We start from the raw sequence: 25,650 nt of genomic DNA, 5'->3' as shown, positions 1-25,650 counted from the left end.
GCTTTTGGCTCTCTTTTTCTATAGTTGTATCATGTAAGAGATATTTACATGATTAATTTTATTAAAACATTATTTTAATCATTTTTGTAGTAAGATGTGAAAAGTTTATTGAAAAATAAATATAAAGTCAGGTTCTCCTCTTATATCCAGTATTCCTTAAAGATGAATCATCATAGCACTAGTTTTGGAAACTGCTGGATAAGGTTTAAGTGGTTTTTCAAGTTTTCCATGAAGTAGCTAAAATTGTCAATTGCAGAAATATCTGAAAATGGTTTTCTCTTTTTCCAGAAATGGGTTTAGGCATTATGTAGTTGAAAATAAGTTCTATTAATAATTTTAAATTATAGCTAATAATAGCTAGCATTTTCATAGTACCTTAAGGATTACAAAGTACTTTATAAATATTAATTCATATTCTCAAAATAACTGGTCATAGTATATCAAGAAGGGCTTCACCATTATCAAGACAAATGGAAGAATTATTTTATGAAATTTAAATATAACTATATAAATATTGTACCTATTTTTGTAACATGTCATAGGCTATTCAAAATTCTAATCTTATTTGAATTGTGTACCACCTTATATGCCCTATGCATCATAAGAACTCTGGGATGTATATGCTATTATTATCTTCATTAGACATATGAGGAAACTGAGGCAGAGAGATACTCAGAGGATAACCCAAAGTCACACAGATAATAAGGGTCTGAGACTTTCTGACTGCAGGGCCAGCATCATATCCATCTGTACCCCTAGATGCCTCATACCAATTTTGATATTAATACATAACTACAACCCAGAAGTGTAACTAAATTATTTCAATACCTAGCTAATATTATAAACATTTTTTTTACTGAGACTTAATCAGGCAAAGTTTGGAAGAACTTCAGCTTCATTTTATTTGTTTCCATTCAGGCAATAATACTCTTTAGATATATGCAATATACCATAAAGAGTTTGGTTGGTATGAAAGATATACAAAGAAAGTGACTCAATTGCCTTCTTTACCAGTTTCTTAGAGAATCTTCCGACCCACAAAACTAACCAAAATCCTGCTTTCTAGAATTTCATTTCCTTTCCTCTCAGTATCTCTTTAGTGTACTCAAGCACTAGCAGACTACAACTATCTAATGGAATAACACTTTAACTTAAAGACCATTACTAAATCAATGTTCAACCTTTGCTTCTAAAGTCAAATCACTCTGTCTTAACCTTTTCTGATAAGATCTATTTTCATTTCCTTCAATAAACTTAAGTGTTTGATGTTATTATTTCTTCAAAATAACTGGACATAATATATTAAGAAAGGCTTCACCATTATCAACTCAAATGGAAGGATTACTTTATGGATTTTTTACTATAACTACATATTGATAGCATGACCATTTCTGTAACATGTCATAAGCTACTCAAATTCTAATCCTACCTGAATTATTCAGCACCTGCATCATCAATGTCCATGCTGTCCATTCATTATTCAAATCACTTATAAAACATCTAATCTGAGAGTTCTTATCAGTGAACCACTCGTGACACTTTGAATATGTTATTCCTATTTGTATAGGGTCCAACAACAGCTATTTCCCAAACTTGCCTAAGTTTGTAATATAAAATAGAAACAAAAGCTTACTTATTAGTTATCATAGCTTTCACCTTTTCCAACTAAAAATATTATAACTAAATAATATGTTATGGCTAAGTAGAAGTTTTATTTTGAACTTCTCATAAAGGCTGCTAAATAGTTGCAAATTATTCTCTATAACATAGTCTTCTATATTTTATTTGCTTTCACTGTTTTGAATACAATGTACACTGAATACAATTTAATCAGAAATGCATAACCATTTCCTCCAGGCTTTCTTCAAGTACTTACTTGATTGGTATATGATGCTTAGAGGTGTTCTTTTTCCATGATCTTTTTTTTAGGATGGCTTTATTTGGATTTTTCAAATATGAAGTCTACCCCCAATTAATAAAGCTATGATAACTTCAGAAAAACCACTGTTTCTAAGAGATATATTAAACTTGCTGATATGAATATTATTCTGTCTTGAATTTTCCCTATCCCATCACCATGCACAAGTTTTTATTCTGATTTCAAATTATTTCTTGAGAATTTTTTTTATAAAAAGCAATACTATGTCCTTAGCTATGTTTCCTTTTTAATAAGGATATTATTTTAGTCATCCTTTAGTGCCTGGTGAATTCAAGTAATATTTTAATATTACAGTTAAATATCCTTAACATTTAAATGTCATCTTAATTTTTCCTTAAGCTTTAAATTTGGTTTCTCTAAGTGAATACTGCATTTTTGTATTCAAACTCTTGAACCTTGCCTAGTTTTATACTTCCTCAGACATTTGTACCCTATTTCAAGACTTCATGAAGCTACTGAGTTTTTTAATTAAGTTTCTTGTTTTTCATCCTCTCCTGTTACATTGGGCAGTTGGGTTTATTGAACACTTGGACTATTGAACAATAAAGAACACTTTAATATCCCATATTACTTTGTCTTTTAAGTATGCACTCTTCTTAGTGTTGCCCTGTTAATAGGCATCCATTTTGTTTAAATTTATCTACTCACCTTCTCAGGTTGTTCTTCTTTGTTTCATTATCATTTTAATTCTTGCAGGTCTTCATCACTTTCAATGAAGTTGCCTTACACATTTCAGTGTTCAACCAAGTTCTTTCTAAAAACAGAGTTGGGAAATAGTCACCCCTGATTTCCAGCTTTTAGATCCAATTGCTTTGTGGCCACACAATCTCTACCTCAGATTTCTCATGTATGAAATGAGGAATATAAAATTGCCCATATTTAAGTCAGAGGCATATTCTCATTAATGTTTTGGAAAAGTTTTGAAGGGAAAATATACTCTAAACCAGCTCATTTCCTCTTTCAGGTTTTCAAAAGCTTTGAAATATAAACTCCTGAATGAAAGAGTAATTTTTAAGGAAACATAATGAGCTGTAGTACAAATGATTAAATGAAGCTTTAGTTTATAAAGCCCTACTTTGATTCTAGATTGCACAAATTGCTTTAACTCAAGAGTACTTTACCTGAGTGAAGTAGAGACAACATATTTACTCTCTTAATAATTTTAGCAATATGAAATTCCCTGTCTTAGATCTGAGGTTTTTAATGTGAGTTCCATGGATAGATTTCAGGGGGTTACCGTATTGGAAAAAATTATACCTTTATTTTCCCTAATTTCTAAATGGAAGTTAGCATTTCCTTTAATTATTTAAAAACATTATTCTTAGGTATAGTGTAGGCTTCTCCAGAATAAAAAGGGGGTCCATTACTCACAGACACACATACAAAAGTAAAATAATCCCTACTATGACTTTTGATGAACAAATTAAAGCTATAGGTGACTATGATTGAGAATCAATATGTAAGGCTCTAAGAATAAAAATCTATAGTAACAAAGAGCATTTACTCCAGAGGAAAAGACATCTTCCATAAATAAGAAAGGCCAGACTACCTGCCCTGATATTCTAGTTTGTATCTGGGAAACAGAAAAAAATAGCAAAGCTCAACCCCCTTTCTCCCCATCACAATCATTTCAGTTATGGTGATTGGAGATAGGGACCAGTTATAGAAACAAAGTGAAAAGTTCGGCAGTCCCCTGCTCCTTTTTACCCATCACATATGAGACAATACATCATTATAGCACTGTTTTGTTTCATACATACAAGAACCCTTTAGGAAGTCAGTGCTAAACAGACTCTGCAGCAACTGGGGTTGCAGACATTCCATCCCAAAATTATTTAGGAAGAAGATAACATATTCTTGGACTATCCACCCTCCCATGAAGCTTGATGAGGATCCTTATCAGTAGACAAAATGTCCGTTTGCAGTGGGCTGGAAGTTTGAGGGGGCTGGAAGATATTAACCATAAAGGGAAAATGTCATGAAAGCAACAAATGTCACAACTTGGATTGTGATAGAAATTGTCACTGTTTTTGAATTTGGCCTTAGAAAACTACAAATAAAAAAAATTGTATACTGTGCTTATAACATCTAATGGAAATCAATTGGTGCTATGTAATGGAGACTACCATGAAGACTATAAGAATGAGATTACTGTCTGAAGCCTGTCATAAGACTAGATTAATTTGGGACCATTTTCTCCTCTTATTACAATCCTTGTCACACGAATGGAAACGAGAGTCAGAATCTATATGCAAATGAGGACATTCTAGGCAATAAATGCCAGGATATTGCAATGGAATACATCAGATGACAGACCTAGCTGTCATCATGAATGAAATTCAGTAAGTGAAAAGTTGCAATGGAAGAAACATACTGTTTTAGTTTAATAAACAACTATTCCATTAAAATAACTTGAACCATTTATAGTTCAATACCTTGAAATACTGAAACTTCTAAATTTTTTGAAGTATTAAAATCTCTGCATTTTATTATAAAATTATGAATTGAATAGCCTCATAATTTAAATTCTTTATTTTTAACATTGCATCTATATTGAATTGATTGTTCATTGTGAACTAAAATACTTGATCTGCAAATGACTATTAGAAACTAAAGAAATATTTAGACTATTACTAGCACTTAAAATGCATTGAGTTCCCCCAAGTTCAGACATAATTCTTAAAGTAAAAGTTAGTAATATAAAACAAGATATGCAGGCTCAGAATTATCCTCAAATATATTGTATGTGTTATGTTGTGGTATTCTATTATGAATGATATGTATTCCTAAACACCATTAAGGCAATATTCTTGAATAATCCTTCCTGCTATTTGCTATTAGAAAGAAATAACAATGGGCATAGAGACCCTGCCTTTTGCATCAGAAACTCCATCAGCAGTACTGTGGGTAAGCGGCATAGCAGTAGGTCTCATGCCAGAGGGAAGTATGTCTGGCCACACTCAAGAGGAGGCAATAAGGGGGCAATGAGTCAAGGCTCTCTAACAACTTGTCTCAGTGCATGAGGGGGATGAAAGAGAACATGTATATGTATGGCACTTACCTCAGACAAATCCCCCAGGGCTACAAAGTCTTATCTTCAAGATAAGGAGCTACATATGGCAGCAGCATCTATTTGGTTTTCTCAGATGCATGAGTACTCAAAGAGGGAGTTTCAGTTTTAAATTCAGATGAAGCCACAACAGAAAGGGAAGAAAAGAAAAATCCTACACAGAAACCTGATTTTCTCCAATAAGGGGGCAACAATTATTCCATACACAAACCCTATCTTCTGCCTCATTTATAGTCAACACATTCTGTTAGTTCTTGGCTAACAGTGTGAGCTAGCCCATCCTCTGATGGATGACATATTCTTGTCAGGGACACCTTGAAACATTTCTCTATGCAAGGCTGAAAATATGTGAGGTGTCCAGCCAGCTTATCACTTCTCCTCAGCCTCTGACTGGAAAGTTATATCAAATAAGCATCCAGGGCTCAGAGTTCATGCATAGGATGATAAGATGAAAGGAATACAAATCTGGACTGGGGATGTTGCATGTCTGGAATTTCCATACTTGGTGTGTCTTTCCCATAGGCAAATTCTTCCTTGAATCTTATCCATGATATGCATGGATAATAATGAGAAACTGAAGATAGCATTTGAATTCATAATTTGACTGATAATAGGCAGTTGAGTTTTTCTATTTTATCCCAACCTTTAATGAAGGAAATTAAGAGCTAAACTTGTCATCTACTATCTATGTCCAGGCCCAGCATCAAATTCTGGCCTCTGATACATGCAGCAGGCAAGATGGTAGAGAAAAGTGACCCAAACTCCTCTATTTGGGTAATAAATCATTTAATTTAGTCTTATCTGAGTTATGTATGTTTTTAACATGGCTCAATAGCATTATCATTTAGAACTATCCATTGTTCCTTCTATTCCTTCTTGATATCACCTACTATGAATGCTTTCTGATTTTTTAGGTCCTTTTAATCATATCAAGTCAAGTCTACTTGGATCCACATCTGATTCAAATCTCAACAAATACAGCACCATCAACAAGATTCCTCAGCTTACTCTGAATTTTTCAGATGTCAAAACTGAAAAAAAGAATACATCCCCTCCATCTTCTGAGAAAACAATTATTGCCCCCAAGGTTAAAGATCGAACACACAATGTGACAGAGAAAGTTACCCAGGTAGGTATGCTTTATAATAAATTTTGAGTCTTTTATGCTTTTTCTTCTTGCATTGCTTTTCTGTTCTGTGAAACACGTTTTTGTCTCTAACGCAATTATGATTAACCATAAATATATGGGCAATAGCTAGGTGGCTCAGTGGATACTCAGGTCCAGAGATGGGAAGTCCTGGATTCAAATTTGGCTTCAAATATTTCCTAGCACAGTGATCCTGGGCAAATCCTGGGCAAAGCACTTAGTTCCCTATTGCCTATCCCTTACCACTTTTCTGACATAGAACCAGTACATAGTATTGATTCTAAGATTAAAGGAAAGTGTTTTTTAAAAAAAGTAAATGCATGCCTTTTTTCTGTACTCCTTTTTCTCTCAAGATATTGGATGGTCCTTTTAACATAGAAATCAATGATTCTGTGTAGCAAGATTTTATCAGTTATATATAATACCATGATAAAATAGGTTAACAAGGGATTCCTGTAGGGAGAGGAAGTTAACTTTGTTTTGTTATAGTTAACAACATAATGGCCTTTATCAAGCTCTGACGTTTGTTGTTTTACATTTAACCATCCTTATAAAGTATTCAGTTTTAATATTATAAATTCCTCTGCAAAGATACTAATGAAATAATTAGGCAATTGTTTTTGTGCCACTCATTATTTCCTTGGTGTATTGAACCACCTAGTCAGGGAACATTCTTGCCAATGCAGATAGGCAGCTCTTTCTGAGTCAATGAGAGGTTAAGTGATTTCTCCTAGGACATGAAGTCATTACCTGTTGGGTCAAGTTTTGAAGCTAACTATTCCTGACTTTGGGACCATTCCTCTATTATCCACAGCGACTCTCAATTGCAGAAATATATACATACATATGCATCTATATAAAATTTTCTCTTAAAATGGCATTCTATAACTTCCAAGCACATAAAATCACTGGGCTATTTGAAAGTATCAAAGAAGATAAAATAAATGCTTTGAAAATATCACTTGAAATATTAGCTATTTTTGATTAGCTCAGATTATTTTGCACAGACATATGAAATTATTATCCCACATTCTTAGCATTTACATATAACAGGTATGACTGGAAGTATATGGTATAATTGATCAAGATCCAAAAGAAATGAGATGATGGATCAGAGAGAATTGACCTCTTTCTATCTCTTGTTAGACTATTCTTGCCCTTTTCAAAAACTTTTAGGATATTTGCTATAGACAGATAGGAGTAATATCTTAACCTAATGGTATTATTTATTCTACTTATTTGGTATGTTCGATAATTATTCCTTCAAATAATAATATTATTATTAATTACTTATTATGTATACTAATTTCCTCAAAAATCTAAAGAATCTGTTCATCAAATTTAAAATTTATGTTTAACATTCACAAACTAAAATAATAGAACAGAAAATAGAAGAGAGAAAGAAAAGAAAGAAGAGAAAAGGAAACAAGAAGTACTAGAGGGTAGAGAATGGAAAGAGAACAAATCTATAGATGGATAATTTCTATATTTAATGAATCCTTTACAGGTCCTTGCCTTTTTAGAATTGTTTCTAGCAGTACCAGATTTTAAACTATATCATAAAGCAATGGTTAACTAAACTATCTGGTACTAAGAAATAGAAAAGTAAACCAGTGGAAGAGAGAAGATAACCTTGTATTTGACAAAGGTATAGATACAAGTTTTGGGGAAAAGAACTCACTATTTTGGTAAAAATTGCTAGGACAATTGAAAAGTAGTTTGGTAGTGACTAGATATAAACCAATTTATCTTATACCATTCACTAAGATCAAAATAACTTAGCCATAAAAGGGATATCATGAGCAAATTAGAACAGAAACCATACTACTTATTAGAGTTATGGATAGTAGAAAAATTAATGAGATGGAAAGCATTGTAAGATGTAAAATGGATAATTTTGATAACATTAAATTTAAAAGTTTCTGCACAAATAAAACTAACATGGCCAAAATAAAACAAGGAAAGTAGTGAACTGAAGAGAAATTTTTATGGACAACTTCTCAGAAGTAAAACATATAGAGAACTTTGTCAAATTTATAAGAATAAAAGACCTCTCCAATTGATAAATGGTCAAAAATAGGAATAGTTTTTGGATGAAAAAATCAAAGCCATATATAAATATAAGAAAAATGAGCTAAATCACTACTGATTGGAGAAATGAGAATCAAAATAATTCTGAGATATCTCACACCCATAAGATTTTCTAAAAAAGAGCAAAATGACAAATTTTGGATTGGATGTGGGAAAATGGGATCACTAATAGATTCTTAGTGGAACTGTGAATTGTTCCAACCATTCTGGAGAGCAATTTGGAATTATGCCCAGAATTATAAACTGTGAATTCCCTTAGACCCAGGAATACTATTATTAGTTCTGTTTCCCAAGGAGATCAGGGGAAAAGGAAAAAGACCTATATGTTCCAAGATATTTATAGCAGTTCTCTTCATGGTGGTAAATAACTGGAAATTGAGTGGATGTCCATCAACTGAGGAATGACTGAACAAATTGGGGTATGTGATTGTGATGAAATATTACTGCACCACAAGAAATGACAAGCAGATTAATTTGTTTTAAAACTTGGAAAGTTCTACATGAAGAAATAAAGAGTGAAATGAGTAGAACCAAGGGAACATTCTATATTGCCTCAGAATTAATATTTTTGAATGTTCACCTACAGAGAATTAATTGAAAAACGGAATCACAAAAGACATTATATATACATATCTGCTTGCTGGACAATGCCTTCTATGTTGAGGAAGAGGAAGGGAAAAAGAATCCTGGGAATAAATTCTATTAATAAAAAAAAAAAACTTGCTAACATTTCTTTGGTGAAGGAGTAAGGCCTTTCATGGTATTTAGGGATTATCTTCACTTTACACATGTTTAAACCAAGAACCAGTGAAGTTTTCTAAGGTCACATAGACTATAAGTTGCAAAGTCATAATATGAATTCAGGTCTTGTGACTTCCATTTAAGAGCTATTCCCTTAATACTCCCACCTATTTTGGTCTCCTCTCTGATCTTGGTGCCCATATTCTGGAAATGCTCCTTGCATTGCATCACGGTTTCATATGTTTTTTGCTTACTGTTAAAAAGTTCTTTCACAAGTGTTTCTCATTTGAGCCTCAAAATAATCTTGTGAGGTAGATAGAGCAAGTAACATTATTCTCACTTGATAAATGAGGAAACTGAAGCTCAAAGAGGTTGAGAAATATATCCATGATTTTTATACCTAGTAAGTGATAGAAAATGGACTAGAATCTATTTTCTAATTCCAAGTAAGGCATAGTAAAGTGGAAAAAGCAGAGAACCTGGGTCCAAATTCTGTCTCAGACAAGTCACTAACCATGCCTGGCCCTTAGTTTCTTCATCTATAAAACAAAACCACCAGACTTGGTGGCCTCTGAGGTACCTTCCAGCTCTAGATTTGTGATTCTGTGAGTATATTTTTTCTCCTGTATTGAGGCTCCCACTCAATGATATTTCATTCCATATACATGCCTCTGGGGGGAAAAGATCCTTAGTCATCATTTTCTCCTGCTCTAAAATGAAGAAGAACCAAGGACATAAAGGAAGAAAGAACTGAAAGAATGGGGAAAAGCTACTTTTTTAGGCATCCATTCCATGGTGCTGAAGGACTTCAGTGAAACAATTACCTCATATCTTAAGGATGGCACAACAACACTGTTTAAGTAGCTGGTTGAATTTCTGCATTCCTGGACCAGTTCATTTTTTTTCTAACAGTGTAAGAGCATTATTGGGGTATATTCAGAGGAGTGCTGGTAAATATTTAAAACTTGCTCTCTGAAAAAGGAAATGTACAAAGAACACATTTTTAAGTTTAACTTGAATTATTAAAATTTTCTTCATCATTTTCTTAAGTCCAGACAATCAACAAGACAATAAATCAAACCCTCAGGTGTAGCATTTGCCAATTTCTGAGACTCATAATGAACATTTAACAGTAGTCTCAAATCTATAAGGCTTGGTTCTGGCACAGATCTGTTTATATGTTCAGATTTCAGAAGTCATATTACCAACTATATTTTTAAATATTATCTATTTTGACATATGATATAACCCTAAATTATTTCTGTACTAAATTATAAGAAGTGGGAGTAGATGGGGCAGAGATGTAGGTGGGTGGGATAGTTGAAATACCTATAATAAGAGCTTCTTGGTATTTTCTAGTACTTAATAAATGGCTGTTACCTAGTGGACATTTATATCTAGTAAAACTTCATCATCTATCTTACTACAGAGAGTGTATTAGGATGGATTTTTAAGAAAATTTGATCCAAAAGCTTATTTTTTTTTTCATTTACAAATTTGAGTTTTGTCATAAGTAGCATCAATGTATTGGGAATTTACCTCCCCATCTCCAAATCATTCTGCAGGATTGCTGAGCCAATAACCCAGGTTAAGAGAAGGTTAATAAAAAGGGTGGATGTCAGCAACCCACAACCACTTTCCTATTAACCCTCTCCTCACATAGATCTGGCTTTGAAGGTAGGAAAAGATGAGCTCAAGTCCCATCTCCTAAATATTCTGGTGATATGACCTTCAGTCAAGTTACAACTTCTCAATGTTCTAGGTAAATCTCCAAGGTTATACTTGAAAGGAAAATGCCAGCATCCATTGTTTGAAGAAGCCCTCCTCTATATTAATTGAATCACAGCTCTCTTCTCTAAAATGTCATTATCCAGGTATCCAATAACACATAACAATTGGAGGCAAGGCCAATAAAAATAAAGCCCAAATATGATATGCAATCCATTTGATTACTTACTCATGGCAAGTCCTTAGCCCTTTGTTGATATTACCTCCTGGATTATAAAACCCATAAAATTCTGAATCATGTCCTACTCATCAGTGTTACTTTGCTGCACAGATACTAAATGTTTATTGAACAAACAAATCAATCAATGAGTAATTTGCTTTGGAAAACCAATTCATCCAAAGTGCAATAAGATGTCATTATAGATAATAAGATCATCAATAGTTAGTAATGAAGTATTATTATTAATTGAGAGTAAATAAGACAGGAATATAAGTAAAAATAGAGTATCAACATAATCCTTATAATCATCATAAGCAAAAAGTATTTATGGCATGATTATTATGTGAAAGGCCCTGGAATAAGGGCTTTTGTTATATAATAGAATGAGAAATAGGTCCCTGTCCTTAAAAGGCTTATAATCACATTGGGAAGAGAGATCGCGTACATTAAAATATTAATAATAATAAAGCTCCATGCAAAACATCACGTACTAAGTACCAATTAACTGACATACAATAATTTTTATTAGAGCATTTCAGGATCCCTTTACTGAACTCATTAATGGTTAAACTTAACTAGATTACTATATATAGACTTAGGGATTACAATTTAGAAGTCCTTTAGAGACAAAGGCAAAAAATATTTAGGTGCTTACTATTTACCAGCCCCTTCTAATTGCTAGGAATACAAACACAACCAAAAGTAAAGACAATCTCTGCTCTCAAGGAATATAGGGAAGACAACCCACCAAAAAGGACTGAAAAGCACAGGAAAGGGGTGGAGATATTCATGAAGGGGTAAAGTGTCAAAATCAAAGAAGTCAAAAGCAGAGAAAAGAAGGAAATTAAAGTTAGCTGATCTGAGCCTTTCCCCAAAATGGCAAGGTCACAGGAAACATGAATATGTCAAGATTGGGGAGTCCTCAGGCACTGAGGGGAAATCCAGGGAGAGACTGCAACTGAGTCATTGACGCAAAGTTTGGAAAGTCAGAAGTAACCCAGGAGGGGAATGGAGAGAAAATTAATTTAAAAGCTACAATGTTAATAAGCTAGAAAGTGGAATACATATATATGTATATGTATATATATATATGAAGTTAAAGTAATATGGTCTTCATCTAAACAAAAGAGGGGAGGGGAGATTTTTAAACACATTAGAAAAGAATGTCTAAATGCATAGCCAAGTTTCTACAATTATATCAATGAGTAACCAGGGAAATGAGTTTAGAACACTTTTTAAAAGCTAAAAATAACAACTTCCTGAGGTTTTACATGACTATGAAATTCTGAAATTAATTCCATATAACTTTAAAAAAATAAAATTGATTTTCATTCATTTGGGATTGTTAACACATATATCATCTTAGCAGAAGAAAAATGAACCAGTTGATCTCCTGAGACCCTTTCCACCATTCAGTTCTATCAGTTAATAATAATAACTAGCATTTACATAATGCTTTACAGTTTGCAAAACTCTTTACAATTATGATCTCATTTAATCCTCACAACAACCCTGTGAGGTATTGTTATTGTTATTCACACATTACAGATGAGGAAATTGAGGCAGACTAAGGTGAAATAACTTGCCCTGGGTCACACAGCTAAGAGAGTGTCTGAATGTGGATTTAAAATCAAGTCTTCCTGACTCTGAGCTCAGTGCTCCACCTAGGGTTACAATAGTTCACCCTCTGATAGTTCTGTTATCATTGGACCAAGAGTCCCTGACTCTCTTGAAATTAATGTATGACTCTCACATGCCTAGAGAAATTGGAATGAATACCTGTGCTTTGGATACACTGAAAATGTTTGGTAAGATTTATGTGTGACTAGAGATATAGAACTATGTTCAAATGAATTCCATCAACCATGGTTAAAACTTACTTTTCAAAGCTTTACTAAAATAATCTCAGTGGGGCATACTTTGTCTCCTGTTCAAGGCTACTTTCTAGTGTCTTGAGTCATTTTTAGATTAGAAGAGCTGAACACAATCAATTTTTTGTCAGTAACATATTCATTTGCCCTTAGTCGGGGAAATACACAACAGGAATTAATGGCATAAGACAAATCTTATGGAATATAGCTTTCTGCTTTCCATTGACTTGACTTTTGTCATAATACCAGTTTACCACCTCTTTGTTAACATTCTACTCAGTCCATTTTTTCCAAAAATAATTTATTGCTTATAAATTAAGATACATTGCATTGATTTTACCATATTATCACTTACTGCTTACAGTTTATAAGGACTTTTCTTATTATTATTGTTGAGTTTGGGCTTTTCAATGTACTTCTCTCAAAATAAGCAATTTCAGTCTTCAACCAAGGAAAAACTGCTGAGACATTTATAAAAGATAATATATCTTCAGACATGTTTAGACATTCAGGCTGTCTATATGCTTTGCACAGTGTTTATGTATGTTTATGTTTCAGAAGGAGCTAAAAATAGCCTTTTCTTATTTCATTTAACATTTTTAGGAGGTAAATATACATTAAGTAGATATTATGTGCATAGCTGGGCTAAGCCCTGAGGAATAAATAAAGATAAGTGAAACACAGGCCTGGCATTCAGTGTACTCAAGACAACTTGATGTATTAGTCAGACTCTTGGACCTGGAATGAGTCCTGAGTTCCATTCCAGGCTCTAAACTTGCTCCCTGTGGAACCATGAATATAATCCTCTCCAGGCCTGAATTTTTTGTCTGCATATTGAATATAATAATGCCCTGAGAATCTACTTTGTGCAATTTATTATCAGGGTCAGATTAGATAATGTGCATAAAGTCCTTTCAACCCTTAATGTACTACATAAGTGGAATATTATTGTACCACAAGTAGACATGCAAGAATTAATAGCAATACAATATTTAAAAACTGTTTTCTTACGTTTTGTGATCCACGTTCTCTCCTTCCCTCCCCGAGATAACAGATAATAAGATATAGGTTATACATGTGCTATAATGCAATACATATTTCCATATGTTCATCATGTTGTGAAATAAGAAAAATAGTGCTTGTACAAGTGAAGAATGGTGTGTTCTAATCTGCATCCAGCCTCGCAACAGCTCCTTCTGTGTTGGTGAATAGCTTTTATCATCATGAATCTCTTGAAGTTGTCTTGGATTCTTGCATTATTGATAATCGTCATGTTGATTGTCATGTCTTATTGTTGATACTGTGTATAATAGTCTCCTGGTTCTGTTCACTTTGCTTTGTATCACATTGTGTAAGTCTTCCCAGGGATTTTTTTAATGATCATCCTATTTGTCATTTCTTATAATGCAATAGTATTTCATAAGCAAATACTACAACTTCTTCAGCCATTCCCTAAATAACAGATATCCCTTCACTTTCCAATTCTTTTCTGCCACAGAAGGAACTGTTATAAATATCTTTGGACAAGTACTTCTCTATCTTTGATCTCTGAGACACAGACCTCACAGTGTTATTATTGTCAGGTCAAAACACCCTAACCATTATGCTTTATTTGCTACCTGATAAAAGAGAATACAACTAGGCAGGGAAAGAGAGGAGGTAGGAAGAAGATATTGCAAACAAAGAAAATAGCAGGTAAGGGGGGGGGGATCAGAGACAGGAGGGGATGGTGTTGTTTAAGAGATGGTGAATAGTACAATCTGGCTAGAGTTAGGAGGGTATGAGGGATTACAATGTGAAATAAATCTGGAAGGATATTTTGGAGCCAGATTGTGAAAGACATTGAATGTCATGCCAAGAAGTTTGGATAAGGGAGAAGGAGGATTGAGGGTGGCTCAGAAATAGAGTAAAGTTAAGCAGCATTGGGAATGTTGACATGGAGAGAGCATAGAATGGCAGTAAAGAAACTTAGGCTATTGCAATAGCTTAGGAGAGCATTAATGAGAATATGAACTAGTACTGGCAGTGGAAATGGAAAGGAGGGGCAGATGTAAGAGATTGTAAGGACAGTATAGACAGTGTTTGATAAAAAAGTTATAGAAAAATAAATTGATTCTCATTAACTTCACTTTTTTGAAAATACTATATTTAAAAAAAGGTGAAATGACTACAATATGGATAGAATATTTGCCAACCTGCTTTGTTGTCTATCCCAATTTAAACATTATGCAAGCATGAATTGAAATGGTACAGATCATCTTGACCTGCCAAAAACAGTAATGTTCACAAAATTCTAAATTAAATTTGAAATGCAATGTGAAAGTTTAAAAATGTCCCTGAACACTTCCAATTTAATTTGACATTAGTTTTTGTGTCTATTAGTTTGTTGTCATTTATAGAATTCCTCAAACTGGTTTGAGGGAACCAGAAATTTTTGTGCAATTACTCTCTTCTGCATTCTGCATTTGGCATAGGAGAAAGGTTGGTCAGCATCTCTCTATTGTCTCCACGTACAAAGAGAAAAGAAAATTGAATCATTTTATAAAGCTAATTCAGGCTAGAGTAAACAGCTTCCATTTAAAGTACCCAGATGAGAATTTATTCATTCATATATACATTCAATAAAGATTTATTAAGGACCTCTAGGAGGGGATTCCACTATTTATGTAAAAGTACCCTTCTCTCAAAGAACTTATCCACTCTAGTGTGAAGATATTCAAGCCTTGAATTATCTAGATAATTGCCTTGTTTTTAACTTGTTTGATACATCGACAAAACTGTATATTTGTTAATGCCAAAAGAAATAGATGAATATAATTATTTACATAACAAATAATTTCTTCCCTCTTCCTCATTTTAACATGTTTTAAGTTTATTTCATCTTATTGTGTAATTTTATCACTTAGCACTGAAAATTGTAGAAGGTGGTAGATTGAGGGGTTTTTTGGAGAGAGTGTACTTTAACTCCAAGTAGACTAGTTCAGCTCTTATCCAAGGGACAGTTTTAATATACTGTTTTTATTTTACATATGCAGATGATCAGTATACTACCTAAAGAGGTCCAAGAGACTGCTTTGAAAAAATGTTTTTGTTGTTTGATCATTTTTCAGTGATGTCCAACTCTTTATAACTTCATTTGGGGATTTCTTGGAAAGATAGTGGCATTGTTGGCCATTTCTTTCTTGAGCTCACTTTATGGATAAGAAACTGAGGTGAACAGTGTTAAGTGTATTGCCTAGGGTCACACAACTAGTAAGTATCTGCGGCTGGATCTGAAGAGATGAGTCTTCCTAACTCCAAACCCAGTTTTCTCTCCTCTCTACCACCTAGTAATTTTTCTATCTTATCTACTATAAAAATGCCAACAGAAACATTTATTTTTATGCTTCAGAATTTTTATTTTCTATCTGATTAAAATTTTGCTTTTTTAGATGGAAAACTGTCATTTTCTAGATGGCAGATGTTGACATCATTTAATTTTACATCCCAACTGGTGATTTTTTCCTAATCTTGTTCTCCCTGCTCTTCTTGTGAGCTTTAAACCTTTTTTGCTTCTCTCTTGAATACCTCTTTTAACTATTGAATTTTACATTAGGTCGATTTTCTGAATTGAATCTGACTTGTGCCCTCATTTCCTTACTCTGCCAGGCATATGGTGCTACTATTGATCTTCAGTAGTCATTGTTCCCAATTCATTCCCATGACTAGACCTTCTTATCTTGTTTGAGGACAAATCAAAAATATCTATTGTCCTTTTGGATATTCACTCCATTCTCATCCCCTGTGATTCTGAACACTACAATTGGACCAGTGTAGAACTAGGAATATTCTGAGCAGTTTTCAAGAGATTTTTTTAAATGTACAAATATCACCAAAAGTTATTGAGTAGCTCTCTCTGACAACAAAAATAATAATAGTATTAATAGCTAGCATTCATACTGTGCTTCAAGGGTTACAAATCACTCTAAATGTTATTTTATACTCAGAACAACACTGCAAAAGAAATTATATTGTCCTCATCTTACAGATAAGAAAACTGAGGCTAAAAGAGGTTAAGCAACTCCCAACTAATAAGTGTATAATGTAAGATTTGAATTCATTTTTTCCTGGTTCCAAGTCTCATATTCTACTCACTGTATCACCTGAGTGCTTTCTACCCATCCCTAGAAAAGAACCTTAGATCAGTTTACTAGGTAAGGAAAGGACCACCCAGAGTTTCCAGCACAATCAAGATATCTGTTTGATATCCTATCACACATCAAGGTTCCCCAAAACACAGGCCAAAGTAGCCTTGCTGGTATTCTACTCTTAAAATAGGCTATATCTTGGATCATCTTCCCTCAACTCCTATTTAAAACATGTTGGAATTCTTCAGGGACTAAGGAGTCTTTTGGATACTTACTTAATCCCTTTCTCCCTTGACTGAGCTCCAATCACATCTTGCTAAACCTCAACAAGTGGTTATTCTCACTAACCATCTCCTGCACTGCTAGACTACTGAACAAAACTGATAGAAGTCACAACATTATGCTGACTGGGCCAACTACAATTTTATTTTATCTAATCTCAATTGGCCCTCACAGCAGCAAGGTAATCTTCCTTCTCATCCCTAATTGAATTTCTGTGCCACTCACCACAATGACTATTACAAACCTCTTCTCTCTCAAGTCTCCCACCACCCCTCCTACCCAAATCTCTCAGCTATAAGATCATTCCTTATCCTTAATCCAAAAAAAATCAGTCATTTGCTAATCTTATTCCTCTTTTCCTTCTCTTCTTGTCACACCTTCCCTGACATTACCCCCCACTCTCTCTACTTTCACTCCATTCCCCAATAAACAAATAGCCTTTCTCATTGCTAAGACCACCACTCCATATATATATATATATATATATATATATATATATACACACACACACACACACACACACACACACACACAGACACACACACACACACACACACACACACTCGGTCCCATCCTCTCCAAACAGAGTGCACTCATTATCATTCTCTCTCTAATCTTGAATCGCTATCTTCTTACATCATAATACCTATAAACTTGACCAAGTCTCCCTAATCTTTTTTTAATTTTATTTTTCCTCCCAATTAAATGTGAAAAGTTTCCAACCTTTTAAAAAGAATTTTGAGTCTTGAATTCTGTTCCCCCCTTCCTTCCCTTCTCAATGAGATGGTAAACAAGCTGATATAGTTTTTACATATGCAGTCATGTGAAACATTTTTCCATAAGGTCTCCCTATTCTTAAAAAAAAAAAAAAACCTCTCACTTGATTCTTCCATGCTGGGTTCTTTATTCTCTCTCCCTTCTCAATTGCATACTCTCTACTCCTGGTCTAAAAAGAGATCTGTATTGGTGCATTCACTTTATTTTATCTCATTCTTTTCAAAACCCTCCACAATGTGGCTTTCACCCTCATTAAATTAAAATTGCTCTCTCCACAGTTACCAATGATCTCTTAATTGTCAAATCGAATAGATTTTTCTCAATTCTCGTCCTTCTTGAACTTTTGGAAGCATTTAACACTATTTGATCATCCTTTTTCCTTCTGGGTGCTCTCTGGGTTTCTATGGGACCACTCTCCCTATTGGCTCTCTTTCTTCTTGTTTGATCACTTCTTTTCAATCTGTTTTACTAGATGATTACCCATGTCAAATACCCTTACTGTGAGTAACATCAAGGCTATGGCCTATGCCCTCTCCTCTTTTTTTCTACAAACTAGTATAATTATTACTAGGAAGACATTATTATGGGACCAGTTTGGTTAATTGTATCGCATACCAGCTTGATGTAAAAAAAGACCTGAGTTCAAAACTAGCCTCTGATCATTCTCTTGGTCTGTGAAAATGTCAGTCATTTTGAATGTCTGTGTGCCTTTGAAAAATCCCTAGGATTTAGTTATTATCCTGTTAAGTTGGATTTGATTAGAGGGAGTTCTCACACTTCAAATTCCCTATACTGACAAATTCACAAATCCTTCTGCTATGTTAGCAAAGGCTTGGACTTGAATTTACAACTCAAAAAGGGTCCTTCTAGATATTAAAAAAGATAGGAACAGAAATTATTTCATGCTATTTTAGACATCCAGTCTATTTTGCTGTAATAATCCATATGTTTCTTCTTTGTTTAACTTATGATAAGATTTCTGAGAACATCTCTTATATAGAATGGCTTTAGAAAAGTCATGTTTGAATGCCTACCACTAATTTTTAAACATTAAGGTAGAGAGGGCAAAAACTTTGTGTATTCTTTGAATGGCTGCCTCTCCCCTTAGAGGCAGCTTTGTTTTATTCTATGACTCTTGAAAGACCTTTTTTTAAAGTTAAGAGAAACCAGGAGAGAAACAGATGATTTGGTTCTTATTTCATTTCCATTCTGTGAACCTCTCCGGCACATCAAGCTGCCAAGAAAAGAATGATTACATAATCTGCAGATGAATTGAAGCTTGTCCTGACAGTAGTTTCCCCTGGATTCTTCTCCCTTTAATAGATTGTGAAGCTTCCCATGATCAGTAGGCATCTCAGCAATTGTGTCAGACTTTTCATTCCAACAACTTAAAAATGTCTCTGTCAAAGTTGGTTACTCTATTACTCTAAATAAAATATCCATCTACATTTCCTGAGTTAAAGTTATTCTTTCCTTTTATGAGTTTCCTTAGGCTTTTTTAGGATTATAAATTGCAGAGAAGGTGCCAAAGTACATTGATAAAGTGACTCCTAACTCAGGAGTTCCCTAAACCACTGAAATCACCATGCTAATCTCTAATCACTTTCTTGGGATCATAGGGGTATAGTATGAAATAAAGCATGAAGGCAATATTTTAAAAGACAACAAAATTTAGGAAGAATGAAAACTCTGATTAGTGTAATGACCAACTATGATTCCAGAGTAACAGTGATGAACATGCTCCCTACTTCTTGACAAACAGGTGAGAGACTCAAAATGGAGAATGAGATATCTTTTTGGACCTGGCTAATGTTGGAATTTCTTTCCTATGTTATACACATTCATTATAATGATTTTATTTCTCTTTTCATTTGGAGAGAGGGGAAAAAGAGGAAAGATTTGGGAGGTACCTCCTAAGAAAAATTAAAGGAAACAGAAGGAGGTTCTAAAATATATGCTTTTTTAAAAAAGCTCTACATACTGGATGTATAGTTTTCTTAAGACAGTTATCATCAACATATATGGAAATATTTTAATTTTTAATTATTATTTTTTATTTATTTAAAGTTATTTTTATATTTTTTGTTTCTTATATCACCAGAGTATCCCATATATCCCTCCCCCTCTCCAACAGCCATTCTAGATGACAATTAGTAATTTTCTTGAGAGGAAAACAAGTCAGCACAACTGACTGATATATTTAAAAAGTGTGAAAACATTTGCAATGTGTAATACCCATGAACCACCTATCCCACAAAGGCATAGGATGGGTTATCTTCCTATATCTCCTCATAAGAGTCTCCCTTAATCTTCATAATTTTATTACCTTACTTCAGATTTTTTGGTGTCATTCTGTCTGTTTATAATGTAGTCACTGTGTATATTTTTTCCTTGACTCTGCTTACTTCATTCACTCTACATCAGTTCATATAGATCTTTCTATGCTGCTCTTTTTTATAACACTCATTATTTCTTATACCACAGTAGTATTCCATTATATTCATGCCCAACCATTTGTCCAAACATTCCCCAGATAGTGAACATAAACCTCGTTTCTAATTCTTAGCTATCAAAAATGGTGTTATAAATATTTCGGATTATATGGGGACTTTCTTCTCATCAATGGCTTCCTTGATATAAGCCCAGAAATGGTCTCATAATATTTTAGTCGCTTTATTTTCATAATTCCAAATTGTTTTCCAAAATGGTTATACCATTTCATAACTCCACCAACAATGTATAAGTGTGCCTATTATCCATAACCCTTGTAACATTAATTATTGTCATTTTCTGACATTTTTACCCATTTGGAAGGCAGGAGGTAAAACATGAGGGTTGTTTTGATTTCCATTTCTCTTATTATTAATAATTTTGGAGATTTTTTCATGTAGTTGTAAGAAAATTTTCACAAATTATTTAATGTTTTTCAATTGCAAAAAAATAAGTAAATGCATGGAGGCAGGAAAGTATTCAGTATGTCCAGAGGGTAAATAGTTTTTGACAGAGGACTTCCATTACTAAATCTATTCAAAAGCAAGATAGATCTGCCAAGACAGATTGGTCAGAGATTGTTTGGAATAGAGTAAAAGCAGAAAGGTCTGTTAGAAGACAGTTTCAGTGTCCAATCAGGGGCTAATGAGGCCCTTTATTTAAAGAGTGGACCTGGAAATAGAGAGGAGAAAACATACAAGACCTGGCAGTTCAGCCTTTCACAGTCTCTTTTTCATTCTACACAATTCTAAATTCAAAGCAAAAAACAATCTTAATTAACTAAAAACAATAGAGCTATGTGGAGATACTGCACAGACCAGGGAAAGAGTCAGCATGAATGTAATAGTTAAACTTCAAGACATGAAGTCAGAAAGACCTATCTGGATTTAAATCCTGTCTTTGATGTTTATTGGCTGTTTGACCCTGAGCAAGTCCCTTATCATCTCTGAACCTCAGTCATATACCAATGGTCTCTAAGAGTCCCCACAGCTCTAAATCTATGATCTTATTATGAAACTTGATTCAATCAAAGCTACTAATTTTTAGCAACTTTCCAGAAGAATTTTATATGTGAAGAGAGACTTTTATTTATATGTGAAAAGAAACTCTTAGTTCAAAATGAAGTCTTCATACAGTAATTAATAACTATAATGAAACTTAGCATTTATTTAGTACTTTAAGGCTTACAAAGAGTTTTACAACTATCTCATGTTATCCTCAAAACATGCCTAGGAAAAAGTTGTTATCAGTATCCCTAGTTTATGGAACACAAAATTGAGATTAAGTGCCTTGTCCAGGATCAACTAGCTGCTAAGTGTCTAAGGTGGAACTCAAACTCAGGTCTTCCTGACTCAGTGCTCTATCCTCTGAAGTACCTAGCTGTTTACCATAGGTGTATTTAAATGAACTTCTACTTTCTCTGTCAAAATTTACTAAAATACCACTATGGAATCACTTCCTCACCTTAGCATGTTACCCCTGACTCTTCCAATGAAGAGTAGTACTGATACCAAATACATGTCAAGGGTATTAGGAGAATCAAATGAGATGACAGACTTTAATTATGCAATAAATCTTCATTAGTAGATTCAAAAGCAGAATATAGTTCCTAGACCCCTGTAACTCCAGTGGTTTTCAAGTTCAACAGGTAAAAATCAACCTGCCAATAACTTTGGTATAATTATATTAGGCTGGCATTTGGCAATTAGGTATTCCAGAATATCTTCCTATACTGTGGCAAACCAGAAGGCAAGGCATATATCTTGGCTTAGATATTGGGAAAAGAAAGAAAGTTTTCTCAGGCTATAAATATTAAAAGACCTGATTTTGTCAATTTTTTTGGTTTCCAAAGTATTCTAGTTATCAGAAAAGGCAGGAACCAATAAAAATCTTCCATGTTTTGCCTAGAACACATGATGCGGGCTACTTAAACCATTGCCTTTGGGTCTTTTTCAACCAGTGAACCAAATAGGACTGACAAGTTAGGTTTGAAATAACAATCTTCAGTCCCATCTAAGGCAGAACAAAATTCAGAACTTTAAAAAAAAAAAGGAGTTAACCTTTCTTATATGCTCTTGTCCAAAAGTACAGATTTCCTTTGGAAATCAGTGTTGTCCTTAAATATCAGAATCATAAAACAACTTTTACATAGCACTTACTATATGCTAGGATTTATGCTAAGTGCTTTACAATTACAATTTCATTGGATCCTCACAAAAGCCTTGGGAGGTAGAAGTTGCTATTATCTCTGTTTTACAGAAGAGAAAGTTGAGGCAAACAGAGGTTTAGTGACTTGTCCAGGATCACAAAGCTAGGAAGTATCTGAGACCAAATTTGATGTCAGGGCTCCCTGAAACTATACCCAGTGATTGATTCACTATACCAAAGCCTCTATATCTGCAACCCTACTCTGTCTAGCTACACATTTTCCATTCTTGCCTTACAGGAATACTCAACGGTAGACAGGCTAATCTGAATAATGTCACCATCCCATGTTCAATCACCAACTTGTGCCTTTTACCAACTATTATCTTAGCACTGACTGCAACCTTCTTCTCTCTTTCTCCTACCTACCTAAATCTAAGCAGTGGTACTAGTTCCCTCATTGGGACCCCTTGGTTCTTTGGCTTAAATATGAACTTACACAATGTGTTGCAATATCAGTTTGCCAGACATTCTACTTGAGCTGTCAGCCAGCCTTATCAGTTTCTCTCTGACACATACACAAGATAACTCTTCCCTAAGAGGCTTCAGTATCTCTGCAAGTCAGAAGAGGAGTAAAAACAGAAAATTCTTAAACTATTCCCAAGAAGGCAATAGCACTAATAACTTTGACTAAGCCCTCACTGGACCGGAGTAAAATTAAGCTAAAGAATGAAATAGAATACTGCTCAAAATATTAAAATGTAAAATCTCCTGGTTACCTAGTTCAAGCCCTCACTCTATCTGGATTCCACTGTCAACATTCAAAGATTTAGAGTTTTAGTATATTATGAACACATAGCTTACGGTATGTAGGAAAGAAAAGGAAAATAGACTAAACTTTCTTATATGGGAATAGTTGCCTCAGATCATTCCTGGTCCTTGTCACTGGAGTTTCCTAGTCTGGTGTCCATGACATCCCAGGAAGAATTTCACTCACCATGAAGTCCTTAAGCCTGGCAGATCAAGAAGCAAGTGCTAAATTGAAAGGGGAAAAAATACTTCTAAAAGTACCAAGTAATCTCTCACAATTAGAGAAATGCAAATAAAAACAATGCTGAGGTACCACCTCATACCTTGCAGATTGGCCAATGTGACAGTAAAGAAAAATAATAAAAGTTGGAGGGGTTGTGATAAAATTGGAACACTAATGCATTGCTGTTGAAGTTGTGAATTAATCCACCCATTCTGGAAAGCAATTTGGAATTATGCACAAAGGGCCTTAAAAGAATGCATACCCTTTGATCCAGTAATGCCAGTATTATGTTTGTACCGAAAAGAGATAATAAGGAAAAATACTTGTATGAAAATATTTATAGCCACACTCTTTGTGGTAGCAAAAAAATGGAAAATGAAGGGTTGTCCCTCAACTGGGGAATGGCTGAATAAATTGTGGAATATGATGGTGATTGAATACTATTGTGTTATAAGAAATAATGGTCTGGAGGATTTTTATATGAACTGGGAGAATCTCAATGAATTGATGCAGAGTGAAACAAGCAGAACCAAGAGAGCACTGTACACATAAAGTAAAACACTGTGGAATAATCCAATGTAATGGACTTTGCTACTAGTAGCAATGCAAAAAGCCAGGACACTCCTGAAGGACTTACAGGGGAAAAATCTATGGGAACAGAAATGCAAAAGAAAAACATATGACATCACTTGTCACATGTATATATGAGCATGTGATTTGATGAATAATATGGAAATAGGTATCAACTGATAACATTTGTACAACCCAGTGGAATTGCTTGTCAGCTCTGGGAGGAGGGAGGAAAGAGGGGAGGGAAAGAAAATGAATCATGTAAACATAGGAAAATATTTTTAAATAAAAAAATTTTAAAACAAAAAAAAATTAAAGTACCAAGTAGACCAATTGGGCTAGACATAGTTTCAGTTCCTTAAGTTAGTATATTATTTGGATTTCCAAAGCTTTTGGCCCACTTAGACTACACAGACAATTATCAGCGGTGGAAATGGGAGAAGTGTAGAAGAAAGCCTATGTGTCACAGTAGTTGCTAAAAGCTGGATTTGTTCCTATATGAAACACATTTCTCTCTATTTAGTTTTATCAGAAGTCCCTATGTTGGCAGGAAGTCTCTAAAATAATTCTGTATTAAAATAGAATCATTTTTCTTCATCCAATTGTTCCATGAGAGGAAAATGAAGGTCTCCATTCACAAATCCCTATCTGTTTCTTTGATCCTAGAGGACACCCAAACTAGGGACAAATGTTTTCCCCCATACTCATCCATCTTCATCCTCTTCCCCATCCTTCTTCTAAATTTCCTCCCAGTTCTTTAGATATAATTGAAGAAAACCCTGACCACCCATAGCCAAGACTCATGGGAAAAGAATAGGGGAAGAATATTGGCTCCCTCTATCAGGATTATGGACTAAAAGAAAAGAGAGGGTGAAGAAGATGGTATGAGGCTTTTATTTACCTCTTACTCATGGACTGGAAGGAAAACCAACCCCTCCAGCTTATCAGCTTAAAGGAACTCATGGTGACCATCAATCTCATAGTGCCATGGCTTCTGACTGCTTCTAGTTGTAGTGTCTGTATTATTCCACATGCTTCCAGGTCATCTAAACTCTTGCCATCCCTTCCTAGATGATTATTTACTATCTTACATTGTTCTTTAATGATTTCATTACCTGTATCATATATATTTCTCTTTTAAACTTTCTTATACCTATCACATTGCTTACTAAATATTTGTAAATATCTAAAATCAGACTAAATGAAATAGCCATTACTTATAGTGTTCTATAGTGATAATACTATAACAAGGAGGGAAATAATGGGGTGTGAAGAGGAAGGATGCATTCACATTCCAATAAAGTGCTTAGTACAGTGCCTGGGGTACTGTAGGTATTATATTAATACATATTCCTTTCCCCTTCTTCATTTGAATCTTCTTTCTCTTTTCTTCCTTCCCTCTCCTTCCCAATTGAGGGA

The 25,650-nt window shown here is 34.1% G+C and overlaps 1 protein-coding gene across 6 annotated transcripts in view; it reads left to right on the top strand.

Moving 5' to 3' along the window:
- The window catches only part of KCNH7 (potassium voltage-gated channel subfamily H member 7), a 629,307-nt gene that overhangs the window by 455,244 nt on the left and 148,413 nt on the right, over positions 1–25,650 (top strand). For all 6 annotated transcript variants that reach the window (XM_056793960.1, XM_056793959.1, XM_056793961.1 and 3 more), the window contains one exon: positions 5,924–6,138. In XM_056793960.1, coding sequence (XP_056649938.1) covers positions 5,924–6,138 — 215 coding nt within the window. The remainder of the gene's footprint in view (positions 1–5,923; positions 6,139–25,650) is intronic.

The sequence above is a fragment of the Monodelphis domestica genome, chromosome 4, assembly GCF_027887165.1.
Source record: "Monodelphis domestica isolate mMonDom1 chromosome 4, mMonDom1.pri, whole genome shotgun sequence".
Lineage (NCBI taxonomy): Eukaryota > Metazoa > Chordata > Mammalia > Didelphimorphia > Didelphidae > Monodelphis > Monodelphis domestica.
Note: the sequence above shows the minus strand (reverse complement) of the source record. Positions and strands in the feature narration are given on the sequence as shown.